This window comes from Squalius cephalus (genome assembly GCF_949319135.1).
Source record: "Squalius cephalus genome assembly, chromosome: 2".
In the NCBI taxonomy this organism is placed as follows: Eukaryota; Metazoa; Chordata; class Actinopteri; order Cypriniformes; family Leuciscidae; genus Squalius; species Squalius cephalus.
The window spans coordinates 45,274,928-45,292,302 of NC_137123.1; the positions used below are offsets into that span (position 1 = coordinate 45,274,928).

The window sequence follows — 17,375 nt, forward strand, 5'->3', positions numbered from 1 at the left end:
CCGTTGCGTGCCTGTGGTGTCGGCTCCTCACGGTGGTGTCTGGAGTCAGGGGCGGCTGGTCATCCGAGTCCGCCCCGGCCTGCACCGGTGACACATACCTTAAATTCCACCAAGGCTTGGTTGCAGAAGAAGTCCTGGAAGATTCTACTGTAGCCATCACAGTCACCTGACTTGAACCCTATAGAAAATCTCTGGTGGGATTTGAAGAAGGCTGTTGCAGCACGCAAACCCAAGAATATTACTGAACTGGATTGCTCATGAGGAATGGGCTAAGATTCCTCAGAAACACTGCCTGAAGCTGGTGTCTGGTTATACATCTCGTTTGCAGCAGGTCATAACAGCAAAAGGGTGTTCTACGAAGTACTAAAAATGCTTGCCATGAAGGGGTTGAATAATTTTGAGTCTGCAGAAGTCATTAAAAGTAGCATTTTCAGTGTAAAGTCCAACTAAAATGTGCACAGGCAGCTGTCCGGGTAGAGGGTCAGGTAGGCCAGATCTAAAAAAATACATTGTGTGATCCTCAGGATCCTCTTGTTGAAAGGCAGAGGATTTGAACAGCTGGCAAATCCATTTTCAGAACATACATGTGACAGCTACGTTATCGGGCCGATTTTGGACCCAATTCTCCCCTTCTGATGAGGTAAAGTCCCGATTATCTTGATGGTTCTATTATTTTATCAGATTTTCCTGAGGTGTGATGTGTGATAAGAGTGACTGAACCTGCTCAGAAGAACATTGGGGCTGCACCAATCTCAAATCGTATATCCAACAGGTTTAATATTTATGACCAGAAATCCTGTTGTGTAGGGGGAACTCTGAGGACAAATTCGAACACAGTCAGTAGATTGTCACGTGGAACGAAACGATACCCAATCAGAAAGCGAGCTCTGACGGAAGACGGAAGTATAACAACAATCTTCATGACTTCATCCAAACCTTTTTCTTCCCCCCCATAATTTATGGATTTCTCGTGTTCAAAGTCAGGAATCTGGTTGTTTGTGAATGGAACCTGTTCCAGCACTCCATGCACTATAGGAACAATTTTTTTTTTTTATTGTCATGTTTGTGGTCTCTCACATTTTGAAAATCTTATAAGATTTTAAAAATATTTTAGCATTGGTCAGCCTTAAAGGAGAACTCCGGTCAATTTTAACATTGAGCTCATTTTTTTGTAAATTTGGAGTGCTGTCAGTACAGAGAACAACGACAAAAATCGGTGTTGCCTACACCGTGTTATCCTCTTTTTAAAATTTGCACCCTGTTGACTTCAATGGGGCAAGTTTTAAACCTGCTTTTAGGTTTTAAACCTCCTTGATGTGTTAAAATTGTTAAATGTAAATGTACATTGTAAAATGTTCAAATTGACCGGAGTTCTCTTCTAAGGGGCTGTTTACACGAGACTGTTTTTGACTAAAGACCTTTTTACGCATTTAGCCTGTTCATTTACAAGAAAACAGCGTTTTTGGGGCCTTAAAATGCAAACTTTTGAAAATGGGTTTCAATGTGTTAAAGTTTTTGAAAACGATACAGTAATCTTCTTCGTGTAAACTACAAAAAAGCGACTTCGTGAAAATGGTGACGTCATGCACAGTGTTTCTTTGCAAAGTGCCTTTGCCAACTACTGGCCTAGCATGCATAAAACAGCATTTGTAGTCATTTTCGCGGATACATGTGAACGGAACATTTTTTAGAACACTGTTGTTGTGTAAACGTACCACGCAGGAGTAAGTGCAGGAGTGATAGTTTCATGAAAACAAAGCCAAAAACAAAACAAGGGAACACAAGGAACTAAAGTAACTTAACTCTAAACACATGTCCATGGACAACAACCAACAATGAACACAAGAAACACTGGGCAAATAGACTAACAAGACAACCTGGCCAAGTCAAGACTAATCAACAGGAAAAACTACAAAGGACTACAAACATGGCACCGGAAACAGGATAAACAATATTTGGATCAAGAGTATCATCATTATTGCACTCAAAATATACTGACAGCTGAAAAGATCCTGAATCTGGGCAAACAGCTGCAACAGTAGTCATTCCACAGCAGGACTATAAAATCAGGACTATAAAACATCTAATTTCTTATATGTTTACTCCTCAGAATTGCAATTCAGTTGGCTCTTCAATGGGTGGAAGAGGTTAATGTATACTTCAAGTTCTTTGCTCTGATTATTTACCTTATAAGCTTTCAAAAATGAAAATCTGACTCAAGACATGATATTCTCACAGAAACCCTTCCGACCCTGTTCAGAATTTAACATCTAATAAAATTCCTGCACAGGACATATAAAATAACAGATGAGTTGGCAAAAAAAAAAAAAAAAAAAAAAAAAAAAGGCTTTAAAGTAGGCTATTCAAGAATAAATGTTGATGTCTCTCTGGGAAAAGATGAAATTAAGGGGATAGTTAAAAAGATTATTAAGAATATGGCATGTTGTGGACACAGGAAAGAAAGAGAAGACACACACATTACTATATAAAGAAGTAGGGAATGTGAGAGCCATTTGTGCTAAAGAAGGGATGACACAATAATTTCATGACTTCGTATTGGACTCTCAACTTTGAATCAATATTTTTTTTTTTTAAATGGGTAAACATACTACAGGATTGTGCAGCAAACGAGGATTACCATAAACAGTTGGACATGCTCTTCTAAGATCTGTTGGTTATAATACTCAGCTCATAGAAGAGGTTAAGGTTGTATCTGTAAGAATAAAAAGGTTAACATTAAAGAACTTTGAACAATAATTCAAAAGTGACCACAGCTTCATTACAATATCTTAAGAAAACAAGTTTGAATGGAAGAATTTAGATTTTTTTTTATTTGTTTCCCCTTTCTTTCCTTCTATCTACGGCAACGCTTCACACTCCACCCCAGTAGGTGGCGAAAATGCACCAAAGCTGGTTTGCCATTAAATCCAAAGGAAGAAGAACAGGAAACGGGATTAAAACTTCAGCATAAAAGTCCATGGACAGAACAAGATACTTGTTACAGTAGTAGGTAAATCAATAAAAAAATAAAAAAATAAATAAAAACATAAACATAAAAAGTACAAGCACATAAAAAAATGTAAAAGTACAAGAACAAAAAGTAGGCTACAAGAACAAGGAATAAATGAAAACCTTTACAAACTTTCACAAATAAATCAAATAACTTCACTGCCTTTTATTTTTCTTTCTTAGCAGGGCTAAGTGAAAACCGATTTAGTTATTTTTTTAATAAAAAGTACAAGGCCTTGTAGGGTGCCTGAAAAATTTGCATTAAGGAATTTCACAAATATAATGAAATTATTAAATGTGGTTTGCAACATATCTGACATCTAGGCTTGGTTTCAACAGACAGGTCTCAGATTAAGCCAGGATTAGGCCAGTTCAATTAGGACATTAAGGTAGCTTTCATAAACATACCTGGAAAAAAGCACTAACTACTGGTGTGCATCTTAAAAAAATAAATCAAAAATGGCACTGACATATTTAAGGAAATGTCAGTGCAAATTGCTTTATTTTAAGTTTAAACATGCATTTTAGCCTGGGACTAGGCTTAAGCCTTGTCTGTGAAACCGGGGGCTAGTCATCTAAACACTTGTATAAAATGTTCTGTTTATAGACAGAAACATCTAAGCATCTAGAAACATCTAGCTCTGATAGGCCTACCCGTCCTCATACGCACTATGCAATACTGGACCTAATAGACCTTTAGACAAAACAACAACAACAAAAAACAACAACATAACAACATGAAAAAGCTCATTATCTTAAGTCAATATCAGAGTTTAATACTTGCCTAATGTACTTTTAGTGAGACCAGTCCTGCTTTATACAATGTTTATTGTATTCTTCTACATTTGAGGTTGCATTCATAACCTCTGGCTATTCTGTTGTGGTTGATAGCTAAGAAACAGTCAGAGATTTACGTTTTAAGGTTTAATTATTTACTGAAAGACTCTCAAACATAATTTGCTAAATTTGAATGGGTTACGACTTACGACACATGAGATTTTAGAAGTGCAGCTGAGGAACTAATTATCAGCGACAAGTTCAATTTCAGTCTGCTCCTGACACAAAGCTATGATCTCAGAATTCTTGAAGTAGGCCTATAATGTATGATTTATTTACGGTTTATGTATTATTATTATTATTTTTTGACCTCTCATGGTCACCTTTCACTTTTAAAATATGTCAACATTCTACTCTTTTCTACTTTCTTGTGTAGGCTACTTTAGAATAAAATGAAGATTATTAAAAGCTGAATTTTTAACCTTCTAACAGCTACAAAAAACACGAAGAGCGCCCCCTACTGAACTCTCAGCACATGGAATCCTCATCAGAAGACCAAAACATCATTGCCTTCTATTTACATTTTTATAACAAAATTAATATTTTTTAATTAAAAAAAAATTCTGAATAGAAAAACATGAAGTTAAACGTACAAAGCATATGAACAATTAACCTAAATTACAGGCCTATACTTCCCCATACTTGCTTGGATCCTTTTGTGTAAATTACGGTCATCTGACGATAGGTGGCAGTATGAACTAAAAGAGATTGTGTGAGGCGTAACGTGGGTGACGTTCACACGCAATCAGGAACTATTATATTAAATGTCAGTGTAAATAATGCGTTCAGTTATTTATACTGCTGCGAAGTTTTCTGCAGCCTTTCTCTGTTCGCAGTCCTCTCGGAAAAGCAAGTCTTTCATTTCAGCTGCTTCCTTTCATTTGAGAAAAATGGTGCACTACCTAACAGAGCAGAGGGGACGACCAAACTCAACTGACTACAGGATTTATTTAAGTAAGTTTGCCTTTCTCATCTTTAAATGTCATTAGTAAAAAATTAGGACTGTAAGCCCCTCACTCCTCTCAAATAAAATGATTTTTGCTGACACAGTGTGTTACCTCGCTGCGAATTTGTGAGCGCCAAAGGCGGGAGATTGTGAAAGTAACATGCACGCATTCCCGATTTAGGTTACACTCAACTGCATTGAAAACCAAACCAGAGAATGTGACCAAACCATATTAAACTCTTCAAATTCCTTTTGTGTGTGTGTGTGTGTGTGTGTGTGTGTGTGCGCACTTTATGCTCTCTACATCTCGTCTAGCAACGCCCATGACCTAACACTTTGTATCAAACACTATTAGAGAGAGGAAGAACCTTGAGACAAATTGAATTTGGACGACTGATACAGGTTGTAACATTTGCTTTGCAGAAACTTCCGATGGAAAATACATATCCCCTTTCCATGACATTCCTCTGTATGTTGCTGATGAACAGGTTTGTATGTATAATGTGGATGTCTACTTAAAATCAGTGCTATTAGGTCAGATGATAATAAATAATGAATTAGTCCAATAACCTAATTGCATCAAGATAACTGGCACAGTTCTTACTCAGTCTATTTTCTAATGACATCATACTTCTTATTTATCAGGAATGTGGTGTTCCACGAAAGAAATTAAAAACGAATGAGGTAACCATTCATCAATATTAGCATTTTGGGACTTTATTGTTGCAAAATAGATTGTGTTTAATGTAATAATGTTGGTTTGTCTTTAACAGATCCTGTTTAATATGGTCGTAGAAGTTCCTCGTTGGTCAAATGCCAAGATGGAGGTAAGTATATTTTTCAACATTAAAAACTGTTAAGTCTCCACCTCCCTGCCCCACTGTGGTCCTTGTGTCTGACTGTGGCTAGAATGACCAGCATCTCTCCATTTCTTAATGTGATTGGAAATCAATCAGTTGCCTGATTTGGCTAATTAATTGGAAAGTTATTAATTTATTGGACAAACTCATTAAATGTAACACTTAAATTAGATTGATAAAATCTATCAGTAGAAATTTTTTTTTAAATACAGTATTGTATGTTCTTATATTGTGCTTATGTGCAATACAATAGTATGTTATTTTGAGCACAGAATTTTTAAAAACACACTACCTAATTTCCTTTACCCACAGATAGCAACAAAGGAACCATTAAACCCGATCAAGCAAGATGTGAAGAAAGGCAAGCTACGATATGTAGCTAACATTTTTCCGCACAAAGGTTACATTTGGAACTATGGTGCACTTCCACAGGTGATGTCCTGGTTTTGATTATGGCTATGAATTTAAGATCTGTCTACAGTCTGATTTGAAAAAGCAATGTTTTTGTTTCGTCATCTTAATTGTTGTAATATTTTTGTATTAATAATCCTCTATCACATTTTAATATGAATATAATACCCTTTTTTTACCAATATATAAAGACATGGGAAGATCCCAACCACACTGACAAGGAAACCATGTGCTGTGGAGACAATGACCCCATAGACGTGTGTGAGATTAGCTCCAAGGTGGGTGGAACTGCATAGTTAATAATAATATAATGTCTTGCAAAAGCATTTAAACCATTAAGCAGTTTTGTAATTTACAAAATTACAAATCCTACATTTAAGTTTTGCTTCTAATTCAATACACTGAAACCTTAAATTTAATATATAAAAATGTATTTTTGTATATTGATATTATAATTTTATAATACTTTGACAATTTAACTAATTATTTTGTAGCTTGTGGCACTGTGTAGGTGGCATTTTTTGCCCATTATTCCATGTATTTTGGTATTTTATTATTTAGCACAATATATTCTTTCTTTACCAACACAAATTGGTTGTGGTTCTGTTACACAGGTGTGTGTAACGGGGCAGGTGGTTCAGGTTAAGGTTCTTGGAATTCTGGCTTTGATAGATGAAGGAGAGACTGACTGGAAGGTAATAGCCATCAATATAGAGGACCCAGATGCATCAAGCCTTAATAGTGAGTATTTGTTTTTATACATCTATGTAGTTATTGACTGCATTTATGACTGAGTAATCTCAATTAGTGTATCATTAACAGGTATTGAGGATGTGAGAAAGATTAAGCCTGGTCATCTTGAGGCTACGGTGGATTGGTTTAAAAAATATAAAGTACCAGATGGAAAGCCTGAGAACAAGTTTGCATTAAATGGACAGTTTAAGGATAAGGTAGCGTATCATGGTAGATTGCTGATGAAGAAGTGTTAATCCATTTAATGGTCAATCATCTAATGTTGATGTTGTTAATATATTTTTAGGACTTTGCTATAGAAGTCATAAAATCAACACACAGCTTCTGGAAAGCATTAGTGATGAGAAAAAAGATGAAAGGGGATGAAATTGTTTGGTGAGTGTGAGATTTGATTTGTACACCAGATTTAAATGACAACAGAGTTTCTCTTTGTTAAAGGGGTCATATAATGGTACATGCACTTTTACAAGTTGATTGTACTGAAATGTGTGTTGGCAGTGCCTGTACACAACCATCATAAAATGATAAAAATCTATCCAGTGTTTTTTTTTTAAATCTCCTTATATGTTTGACCCTCTCTGAAATCAAGCCGTTCCCACGATTGGTGATTGACAGCAGCGTTTCAACACAGACCCGCCCTCGCTCGTGAGCGAGCTGTCTGTCATCATAGTCCGCACGTCATTGTTGATACCCTCACTGGAGCGCTGTCTATGAGCAGAATGGCGTCTGTGATTGTGTTCTTCGGTGTAATAAGGAACACAGCAGTCATTTTGATGTTCCTAAATCCGAACCGTTGAAGATGCGGTGGCTGAGTTTTGTTTTTGAAGGGATATGCCCCAAGGATTGACGTGGGGATTCCCCACGATCAACCATGCTTTCATGTTTGCGCGAATCATTTCACACCAGACAGCTTTACAAACGAGAAAAAACGGATCGGTACCAACGAGTTCCTGCTGAACCTCTAGAAGTGAGTGTAATGTTTTATTAACCTTTATATTAATATTTATATTAATCTTTGCAAATTTGCAAACCTTGCTGCACGCTTCAGATGAATGTCTAAGGTTTACACTCAGGGTACATTACAGCATGTTTTCTATGTACGACGTTCTCAATATAATTCATAATCCCACGTTTATAATGAACAACGCGTTATGGTTATTGTGTTATTATTTCAAACGGTGTACACACAGAACAGAGGGGCGGGGTGAGCAAAGCTCATTATCATTTAAAGACACGCACTGAAACGGCGTGCTGAAAACAGAGCTGTTTTTGACCAGGTAAAATGAGTGTTTTCTTACAATACTAATGAGAATTTTTAAAGTATATTACAAACTTTTAATTTAGACCCTAAAGAATCATATTAGCTTGTACAAAAATGGCATTATATGACCCCTTTAAAGATTTGGTAGTCATTTTGATGACCGTAATTATGATCTTGTTATTTACTTTGATCTCTCTTTTTAGTCAAAACACCTCCTTGTGCGATAGTCCATTCAAATGCAGTGATGCAGAGGCCAGTGCTGTGGTTCAAGCTGTGAGTATTTATGTCTATTAATATTGGCAAATTTTTGTCATTTTTGCCATTCCTTGAGAACACACAAGACAACTGCACATTTGCTTTTGTAGGCTGCAGAATATGGGGAACCCCTCGCAGTATCTTCTGAAGGTAAAATTGTATTTATATATTTTTTTATTACTATATTTATTTATTTTATTTATTTTATTTATTTATTTATTTATTTTTATTTATTTTACAAATGATATAACTTTAACCCGTTTCCATTTTTCAGTGGACAAATGGAACTTCTTTGCAAAGTAAAAGATCATTCACACTTTGCAGAGTGATCTCACAAGAAGGTAGAAAAGGGCAGACGATGCCTTTACATGGGTTTAGTAATGTCCATTGTACAAAGATTTTGTTTCATTAATATTTTATTTTTAAAACTTGTCTTTATTTATTAGCACAATGCATACACACTTACTTGTCATTCATTTGTTATCATATATGCAATTAATTTTCTTGTATTTCAGTATTCTTGCAGTAATATTGTTTGACATGTTTCTGTACTTAATTACTCTTATTTACATATTTTAAAATACACATTTCAGATCAAAAGCTCGTTACTTTTCTTACTTTAAAGGTTAAATAGTCAACAAGTTGTTTTTTTTCTTTCATCATCCTTTTACAATGTCTTTTAAAGGTGCAGTGTGATTTTTCTAGCAACATCTAGTGGTGAGGTTGCGAATTGCAACCAACATAAGTTACGGTGGACGACTGGAGATGTCTTCTCTGAGACAGCAGAGAGTAGCCAGTTAAGCAATGAGGTTTCTTTACAAAGATAAAGTAAGAAATTATGTTTACTTAATTATTCAGTAAAACAAAATGTTATTGAGAATATTATTGCTACTTGTTCATCATTGTGTCAGTGTTTTATTCGCTGACTTTAGCTAGTTTCTTTGCACGAAGAACAACATAGTGACGAAACGTGTTTGTCCGTTTAGGGCTACTGTAGAAACATGATGGAGCAAAATGACGACTTAACATGTAAGGTGATGTAGATAGAAACTACTCATTCTAAGGTAATAAAAACAAAACGGTTCATTATGTAATGTCTTTATACACCACTGAAAACAGTTATGTATATGATATAGCATTTCTGTCAACAGATCCTCCTAATTATTACACAGTGCACCTTTAAATGTTTTTTTTTTTCTTTTCTTAAATTTCTGTTTATTTAATTGGGCTGACTTAGGAACAGATGTTTATCAAGGACAGCATTTTATTTTTGTAAGTGTTTAGTGTGCCTGGTTGCAATAAACACTCTGGTTTAATGTCCGCATGAACCGAAAGTTGCAACCTTACTTCAGTATTGTGACGTATTTTCTAGGGGTGTAACAGTTCTTCTCAGTAAAAATTCGAACCGTACCGTTCTCCACCCACAGTTCGGCACGCACTTGCAGTGTGGTTAATCTCAAATCTGATAAGGCATCTATATTTGTTAGTGTGTTGGGGGGAAAAATGCGTAAAACAGGCTGCTAATGTATGCTTCTGTCGATTGATATGCTCCGCATGCGTTTCACATGAGAGTAGCTGTCCTATCATCTGTAAGTACGTAAATCTATTTTTGACATCACAGTTCCAACAACACAGTTGTTGGTGTGTTTCAGTTCAGCATGGCAAGGAGACAAACCGCTGATAGAGCTGCTGCATGCATCACATAAATCTCCTGCCTGGGAACATTCTGGCTACAGAAAAAAACTGAACTAAACATTAACTCTTTGAAAACTGTGTTCGATGCGAGTGCCGTAAGGTCTAATATGAGTCTTACACTGTCATCACCCAGGTTTTGATAGCGTACAGGTGAGACTAAAACAGCACTCATTGCCTTCTGTGTTTAACCCTCATCCTTCCCATGGGTCATTTTGACCTGAAGAAAAATTTGAGTGTTCATCGGAGTGGTCCAAGACCTTAGGACTTTTGTCGCACTTGAACTCGAAATGCACACAAAATAAATTGACTGGATTCGAGGAGTTTATGTGGTTGAAATTCAAAAACTTTTTTCAAATAAAAATCATTTAGTAACAATGCAGACTGCTCACAGATATGAAGTGGTTCGATTGAACAAATTTACAATGCAGAACAAACCCCCCCCCCCACACACAAATGCAAAATAAATAGTGAAATTATAACAGATTTTTTTTTTTTTTTGAAGCTGTGACAGCTTTTTTTATTCTGAATTAAAATAAGCATTTTCAAATTAATATTCAAGGTTTTATTTTTTTAATTTTTTTTTTATTATTAAATTATTACAATATCTGACACTTCAGTATATATAGAAAAAACAAGAACATTTTTCAAAATTACAACTAAAAATGCTAAAACTTTGGCAAAAAAAGATTGTATCATGTCTACCTGAATGCATACTGATGGAAAACACGGAATAACTGTCTTTAGGACCTTGGAGGCCAGGGCTATAAGGCCATCAAGTGGCAAGAGTCATGAAATATGTAAATATAATTTTTTTTCCCACAAGAGGTCGGCAGAGACACCCAATGTGATGTATTTTGAGCTGAATAGAGATCGCTAAGACATGTGACCAACTGGGCGACAACGTCATCGGAACGCAAAGAATTATGGGTATGTTTGGCCCGTTTACATGGGCTGGCATAACAGGCTAGTGTTCTGGCATGAAAATAATGAAAAATTAGCGTGAAAAACAGAATATAATCCTAAAAAATGCAGCGGGTAAAAGAAAACATTGTCGGACCATACAGCCTAAAACTAAATCCTAATGCAAAGACGAGATATGATGAGAAAATAAAGGGAATCAAAGGACTGGATCCTTACGAGCATAGCGACTGGTAGAGAAGAGTCATGGCAATGCGATGCTTGCACATGTCTGTGACTTTTCACCCACAACCTACCTCATACATTTCCAGTTATCTTTTCTATGGACTCTTTTTAACGTAAATGTCTCAATGTATTTACATGTTAAATATGTAAAGAAACTGAAATTAAGTTGGTTGTTACTACTATTTAAGTTATGTAATTGTGTTTGCAACCAAAGAACACTGATTTTGCACAATTCTTCCTTAATACAGATAAAGGAGGCAGAATTTCATTCAGTCTTTGTGTATTTTATTTACAGAGATGGCTAAAAATAATTACATGTGAGAAGTGACATTACAAATTTTTTTGGAAAACAAAAAAACATATTTACATATTAGATGTGAGCATGGTGTATAATTCTAACACGACGGCTTCACAACAATACTTGGACACATATTGGTCAAAGCACAGCACACAACCACAATTTTATCCAGCAAAGTCTTATCCTCCCCCTCACAAGGCACCACAAATCCCAGGTGTATTGTGTCATTTAATATGTTAAACTTAGAGCGCATACACCCTATCACTCGCTCCACGTGGATCCTGACATGAGCTAACTTCCTGGTCTCTTCCACATCTTTTGCCTGTATACAATGTCGCTTTGGCCAGTACACCAAAGGGCTGAGGTGTGCATGCAGTACATTGATGGTCTCAATGAACAGATTGGATGCGGTTTGTCGGCTAATGTCAAAGAGGTGTGCAATATGTTCAACAGGTAGATCAAGTCTTAAGCGCATAAGGGTCAGGAGGAGCATTTGAAAATGGGTCTTCTTTCTTTTGTTTTTGATTTTGGTAGACTGGGAATGATTTGCATCAGCACACCCATCAATGGCCATAGGAACTGGTAGGAGGGGTAAGGGAGTGACGCAAGCACGGTGACTTTTATTTTGAAGGCGCGACGGACCTTTATGTTGGCGGCGCTGAGAACGCCAGAGCAAACAATGCTCGCATTCTCTGTGCTTATTACTTAGCGATCTGTCTAACAGTACTGTTTAATATCATATTAGATAGAACTGTTATAGAAAGTAGACAGTATATGAAAAATGGTTATTAGCCTACATAATCATGTTTGGCTTGGTCCCCTCAAAGTTGCGTTGGATTTTCTCTTCAGCATTTAAGGTTTAGAGACCCATCTATCACTGTTTTCCATGTTTGTATAGTTAGTTTATGGAGTAAATATATAGGCTACAATATGTTTACATTCTAGCTGTTTTAAAAATGGCGGGTGCTGGTGTTCCGCGTGCGTTCGGTCAATCAGCGTACACTAACGTCACGGATAGTTCCTATAGCGCTGGTTTAGACCCTACTCTGAAGTAGGACCTAAATTAGTTCCTACAAATGGAGTTCCTAGAACTAAAATCGTTCCTAGTTCCTGCGGTGCGAACACGCCGACATCCGGGTACTATAGCCAATAGTTCTAGGAACTGTGAAAAGGTTCCTCCGGTCGGAAAGCGGCTATTGTCTTTGAGAAAATTCTCATCCAGGGCCTTTTTGGAGAGCTCTCCCTTCAGTTTTCGATTCTCCTCCTGCAAGCGGATTATTTCTTTGAGTCTGAGGCCACACATGGTGCACTTCTTCTGTTCATCTGCATTCCCCATTGGAGCCCCATCATCCCCTGATGTTTCAGTTTTCATATCTTCCTCTCTCCCTGCATTGTCTGGGGCTGGTGGTAGGGGCTGAGTCTCTTGTCCTTCCATCTCAGCCGCAGGTGCAGAGTAGTCTGATTGTAATAACAATAAGAAGAATAAACTGTAAATCTCTGTACTTGCCTGATGCCCAGGGCCCACTGTTTTCAAAACAGTGTAATCTGGATAAAAATGATCCCGATTTGAAAATTCCATGTTTTTGTATCTGTGATCAGGGACCAGTTCAAAAGTAATCCTTGATTCCACACATCAAGACATGGTATTTATCAATCTGGATCACTTTGATCCAAATGACACTTTTGAAGAACTGGGCCCAGGTATGTGACTTTCACACCATACTTTTGTTACCGATAGCTGCTCCAAGTATTTCAAGACTGTTACATTAGCATGCCAAATGCCTAATGACCTCCTAGAATGACTGGCCTTTGTGTCAGAAAAGCTACAACTCTGTGTGAAAGGTACTTACACTTAGGTTTAATCCTTTGTCTAGATAAAGAAACACAATTGGACATAAAATATATTGAGTCTACTTGCGTCTGTTAACAATATTTACCTGGGAACAAATGTGCTGCTTCATTCAACTCAGTCTCATGACCGGTGTGGACAGTGCCCGGCGATGGGGGTGGATTCATGGGATCTTCCAACTCAGCCTCAGGACCAGTGTTGTCAGTGCCTAGCGATGGGGGTTGCTGTTGTTGTGACCTCGCCGCTCTTCTCCTAAACCGCTTGAACCGGTCTGTGTTCGTAGCTTTGACCTCAGTATGGCCGAGGTACAGAGAAGGGGCCCAGTCAGGATCACACTCCAACATTTCATAGGCAGGTTTGCCTGCAAACACAGTCACCAAATAAATTGCTATGTAGCCTAGATGTACAACATTTAAAACTGATTAACGCTTTAGTACATTGGTAACTTAAGCTCATTTTCTAGCCATTTCATGCTAGTTAACAGTTAACATTGGCCTAACGTCAAATTTAATGATCTGGTTAAGTCAAACAAAACACACTGGTTATTTGCCCACAACATAACATTTACAGAAAGTAATTGTAACTTACCTTTGAGAAAATGCTTTGAACACACCATCATGTGTGGTGGAGTAAGGTATCGAAGGTAATCTTGGGCCTCCTTACTGCTGCTATCCATGCCATTCGTCGCCTTTTTGTCACCTCTGAAACATGGCTTTTACTATTATTTTTCCATGCTGGAAAACGATAAAAGGATATTCCGTTCTTAAGCTTTATGCCACTTCTATCGTGAGAACGACTATTGCAGTTTATAACACAGCAGGCAGACGGCATCTTGAACACTGCGTTCTTCCCTCCATGCAATCAAGTCTGGCGCCTTATGTTTGTGCCGCGGATTCCCAAAATGCTTTGCGTTCACCACTGGGAATACGTCATGATGACGACACATTAGCAATGCTTATATAAATGGTTATGCATGAAATTAGTTGTTTTGAATTTAAGTTGAAAAAATGATAAGAATGTGCTTAAATTATTATTTATTGATAAAATAGAAATTTAAAGGTAAATGACAAAACAACTGTTAAATTATCAAAATGAAATGAAATAAGCTTTCCGGACATAATTTAAGTATTAAGTATAATTTTAGGGCTTGAGGAAAGGATTTGTTACAAAGTGCAAGGGAAGGATGAAGGCACTCAATAACAATAACGAAAACAAAACAAAAGTGCTTTGGCATGGATCGACAGTAAGGACTGCCCGATGGTCCACAGGGCCTGTGCTGCATCGTCACAAAAGTTGATCATTTGTGCATTTTTAAGCCTTGCTAATTTAAACATTCAAGCATAAGAAGATGCAAAAGAGAACTCACATATGCTGTGTGAAGTTTTGTGCACACTCATCCAAAGGGAAGAAATTTGCATGAATACTAAATTAAGTTCGCTTTCAAGTCTTCTTGTGCTTGAACAGACAGATTCACACAAAAATCATGTCAACATGCCTGTCTTGACATGCAAACATAGTAGGTCATGTCTTAAGTGAACTAAAACAGTCGAGAAGGAAAACGCACGTGTATACTATGGGCAAATTCCAAACTGCGTTTTTGCACCCTTGAAAGGGCACTTTGGGAATGGGACGCCATTTGTAGGGCCGTTCTAAACGAGAGTGAACCACTGAATCCCTTCACGAAGGGCCCTTCCACAAGTCAGTTAGCAACATACAATGAATGGTCACTTCAAGGAAGTAATTTAATCGTTTATGGTCATGTGACCCAGGGTGACAAGTCCTTGCAATTCATTTTAAATCTAAATATGGTGGGAGACTTTAATTATTATTATTTTTTTTAATGAATGCTTCAACTTTGCAAACAAGTTACATAATCAAATACCTGAATATAACAAATTTTGTTGAGCCTCTGGTTGAGCATAACCAGCAAATAAATAAAAGGATCAGGAGAGAGTTGGAGTTAACGTTTAAACAGAATAATTCAAGTTGTTTTGTTGTGATTATATGACACACATATTTGTCATGCATTTCATTAGGGGTGTGCACGAATATTCGAATTTTCGAACATTCGATCTGTAATTATTATTCGAAAAGTAACTCTGTTAGAACTAAATGCACTGGGTGGCGCTGTGGAACGTGTTTACAAGTTGTTTGTATTTGATCACATAATGTTGTCCTCTGCCTCGCGAAGTTTGGAATTACTTGAAAATGATGAAAATGATCTTACTAAATGGTTTTACAAAATGGAATTACTTTTGATCAAATTAATGAATGAATGAAGTTATAATCACCACAATGAGAAATCACATGAAATCCAAACAGCAGTCAAATGAGGAAAGACAGCTGTACATCACTGCATTCACGACTGCAGGTAAGCGCAGCTGTATCCCGACCCGAGTGAGCTGAGAAGATAACTTATCTAATAGCAAAATGATTTTGAGACACATAGGCCTACTTCCTTTAAGTTTCGTTGAGGGAGACAGGTATGGCGATAAATCAATGACAAAAAGAATCGAGCGTACAACTGATGCTGGCGCGCAGTAAATGATTTTCGCGAGAGGATTACAGATCTACATGCGAGGAAACGGGAACTCGCAAGCTCATTCAAACCCTGCGCGTGACATCTCCTCTGCACGCAATACAAGCTCTGAGCGCATGATCTCCTCTCGCCTGCTGCTTTTGCTCGCTCGAACCAAGGGGGTAATCTTTCAGAAAAAACTGAAGCTTCCCTGGGGGCCGCCATTGATTAGCAGACCATCACCTGCTGTTAGCATGCCATTGACTCCCATTTTGGCGTCACTTTGACAGCGAATAACTTTACATCTGAGTTGTTTAAATACTCTATTTGTCCATTATTTATTTCTAAAGAAACACGAAAATGTATAAAAGGCTCCATTACCGTATCTTACTGCAGAAGCAGTGTTTGTAAAAATAGGCTAACGACTATCGCACAGTAGAGAAATTACCGTATGGACAGGAGGAGAAGCTCGCGGGCAATTGGGGGGACGTGGAGGCAAAATTACAAAATAATTAATCAGAATACTTAGCAAAAGTTTCTCCTGCTCCTAGCTCATGGACACCTCCTACTCACACTCTCCATCTCTGCAAGTTTCGGAAGGGAATGATTCCGATTTCTCTTGGCACAGCTACTAGAAGACAGACAGGTTGCTCACGTCACATCTACGTCGTCAAGCTCAGTTTGAGTCTGCGCAGTACGGTCAGCCATCAGGAAGTGAGTGCTTCTAATTGACTTCACTTTTCTCCATTGAATCCAATGGGGTCGCTGTGTCCATTTCTTTTACTGTCTATGGCTCGAACACTTTTATTTTTGGCAGTCGAGGAGCGGGACTTACTGTTTTAATAACCTCAAACGTCATTGGTTACTTCCCCTTTTCCAGAAGTCAGTTGTGATTGGACGCCTGTCCAATGACCCGTAATTCACTTTACTTCAGACATGAGATTTGTTTTATTTATTTATATTAATGTTTAGTGTGATTTAATGCGTTGGTAATATAGAATAGATTCTTACCAGATACTTTATTAACAGAAAGTCGTACTAGTGATTGCATAAGAGATATTTACACACTGTAATGATGCATTTCCATGGTTATTAGCATTGTAAATACCAAAATTCGTATACATTTTTACATTGTATATTTATAACACTATGATTTGTGTTCTTGGCATAATCATTTATGCTGTACTGTACTTGCCTCATACTTTCTCTTATTAGGTTATTCGCTTACAAAAAGTTAGATGATTAAGATCACTATATAATGTGTAATATCTACTTTGCTGGGTTTAAGCTGGGTTTAATAATTTGCTGGGTTTAATTTTGTTCCTCTGTATTCTGTAGCAAATTCTGAAAAGGCATTTGTAAGCTATAATTAATGCGGTTTATTACATGGCTAGGTTGAATTCTAATGTAGATTAGTTATTTCTAATCCGGCTCGGATTACTGCAAATGCGCCCTCTCCAATGCTGGCTAAACAGCCGTGTACCAGCTCACGTGTGGCGCTCTGGCCACTTACTGATCAAGGCGAGTCGCGGCTGCATCA

General features: G+C 37.3%; 2 protein-coding genes across 2 annotated transcripts; one reads left to right on the top strand and one right to left on the bottom strand.

Moving 5' to 3' along the window:
• Positions 1-4,533: 4,533 nt before the first annotated feature.
• ppa2 (inorganic pyrophosphatase 2) lies at positions 4,534-10,397 on the top strand. Its single transcript, XM_079863712.1, has 12 exons — positions 4,534-4,800; positions 5,216-5,280; positions 5,438-5,476; positions 5,566-5,619; positions 5,965-6,084; positions 6,255-6,341; positions 6,678-6,804; positions 6,886-7,013; positions 7,103-7,191; positions 8,281-8,350; positions 8,443-8,482; positions 8,607-10,397. The coding sequence occupies exons 1-12, from the start codon at positions 4,626-4,628 to the stop codon at positions 8,633-8,635; spliced, it is 1,023 nt and encodes a 340-aa protein (XP_079719838.1). The 5' UTR covers positions 4,534-4,625; the 3' UTR covers positions 8,636-10,397.
• Positions 10,398-11,461: 1,064 nt separating this feature from the next.
• Positions 11,462-15,102, bottom strand: LOC307153953 (uncharacterized protein). The gene is made up of 2 exons (XM_079863785.1): positions 13,406-15,102; positions 11,462-12,926 (listed from the first exon to the last, which is right to left on the bottom strand). Exons 1-2 carry the CDS (start codon positions 13,659-13,661, stop codon positions 12,532-12,534), a joined length of 651 nt encoding a protein of 216 aa, XP_079719911.1. The 5' UTR covers positions 13,662-15,102; the 3' UTR covers positions 11,462-12,531.
• Positions 15,103-17,375: the final 2,273 nt, after the last annotated feature.

What these genes read in the sequence shown, in the direction of transcription:
- ppa2 (XM_079863712.1), top strand. Translation starts at nt 4,626, where the DNA reads ATGCGTTCAGTTATTTATACTGCTGCGAAGTTTTCTGCAGCCTTTCTC. An exon ending in TGTGTGAGATTAGCTCCAAG is followed by an intron (nt 6,342 to 6,677) that starts GTGGGTGGAACT and finishes TCTGTTACACAG; the next exon opens with GTGTGTGTAACGGGGCAGGT. An exon ending in CCTCGCAGTATCTTCTGAAG is followed by an intron (nt 8,483 to 8,606) that starts GTAAAATTGTAT and finishes TCCATTTTTCAG; the next exon opens with TGGACAAATGGAACTTCTTT.
- LOC307153953 (XM_079863785.1), bottom strand. Translation starts at nt 13,661, where the DNA reads ATGTTGGAGTGTGATCCTGACTGGGCCCCTTCTCTGTACCTCGGCCAT. An exon ending in AGCAGCACATTTGTTCCCAG is followed by an intron (nt 12,927 to 13,405) that starts GTAAATATTGTT and finishes TATTACAATCAG; the next exon opens with ACTACTCTGCACCTGCGGCT.